The sequence below is a fragment of the Nannochloropsis gaditana genome, assembly GCF_000240725.1.
Source record: "Nannochloropsis gaditana CCMP526 unplaced genomic scaffold scaffold1101, whole genome shotgun sequence".
Classification (NCBI taxonomy): Eukaryota; class Eustigmatophyceae; order Eustigmatales; family Monodopsidaceae; genus Microchloropsis; species Microchloropsis gaditana.
The window spans coordinates 575-1,185 of NW_005802852.1; the positions used below are offsets into that span (position 1 = coordinate 575).

Consider the following 611-nt stretch of genomic DNA (forward strand, 5'->3'; position numbering starts at 1 on the left):
TCCTTCACCAGACATGCACACACGATGGGACCACCGTCGAGGACAGGGGCATCATGCCCATTACATCATGGCCTGCATCCAAACACGTACCGTGCCATCTGACGAGGACGCAATCGATACCCAGTCACGGGAACCAGCGTCGGTTCGCTCAATCCAGGTGGCGCCCCCGTCTGTCGACGTATAGATATAGCCTGATAACACCACGGCGGCAAGGTTCTGGGCATGATGGGATGGGTAGTCAAGCAGGATGTGTCAGGTCGAGCATCGCATGGCGACCCTTCACCAGACATGCACACACGATGCAACCACCATCAAGGACAGGGACATCGTGCCCCTTGCATCATTGCCTGCATCTCAACACGCACCGTGCCATCCGATGAGGACGCGATCGACGCCCAGTCACGGACACCAGCGTCGGTTTGCTCCGTCCAGGTCGGCGTAGGAACAGGAGGCCCAGGCTCACATTGACTAATCGTGCTCCTGGCACTCTTTCGAGCAAGATCATAGCATGAGATTAGAGTGTCTGACAGCACACTTCCGTTCACTCTTAGCGCGGCTGTAAGAGGAGACACCACTGGGTTCTCGAGGAACGTCAATCCTCGAAAAGTTCC

At 56.6% G+C, this 611-nt stretch overlaps 1 protein-coding gene across 1 annotated transcript in view; it reads right to left on the reverse strand.

The window, feature by feature from the left end:
- NGA_0722000 (glycosyl bnr protein) overlaps nucleotides 1–611 on the reverse strand; it is a gene marked incomplete at both ends in the record, with an annotated part of 7,029 nt that overhangs the window by 496 nt on the left and 5,922 nt on the right. Inside the window, 2 exons of the mRNA XM_005852543.1 lie at nucleotides 91–216; nucleotides 366–458. Coding sequence (XP_005852605.1) covers nucleotides 91–216; nucleotides 366–458 — 219 coding nt within the window. The remainder of the gene's footprint in view (nucleotides 1–90; nucleotides 217–365; nucleotides 459–611) is intronic.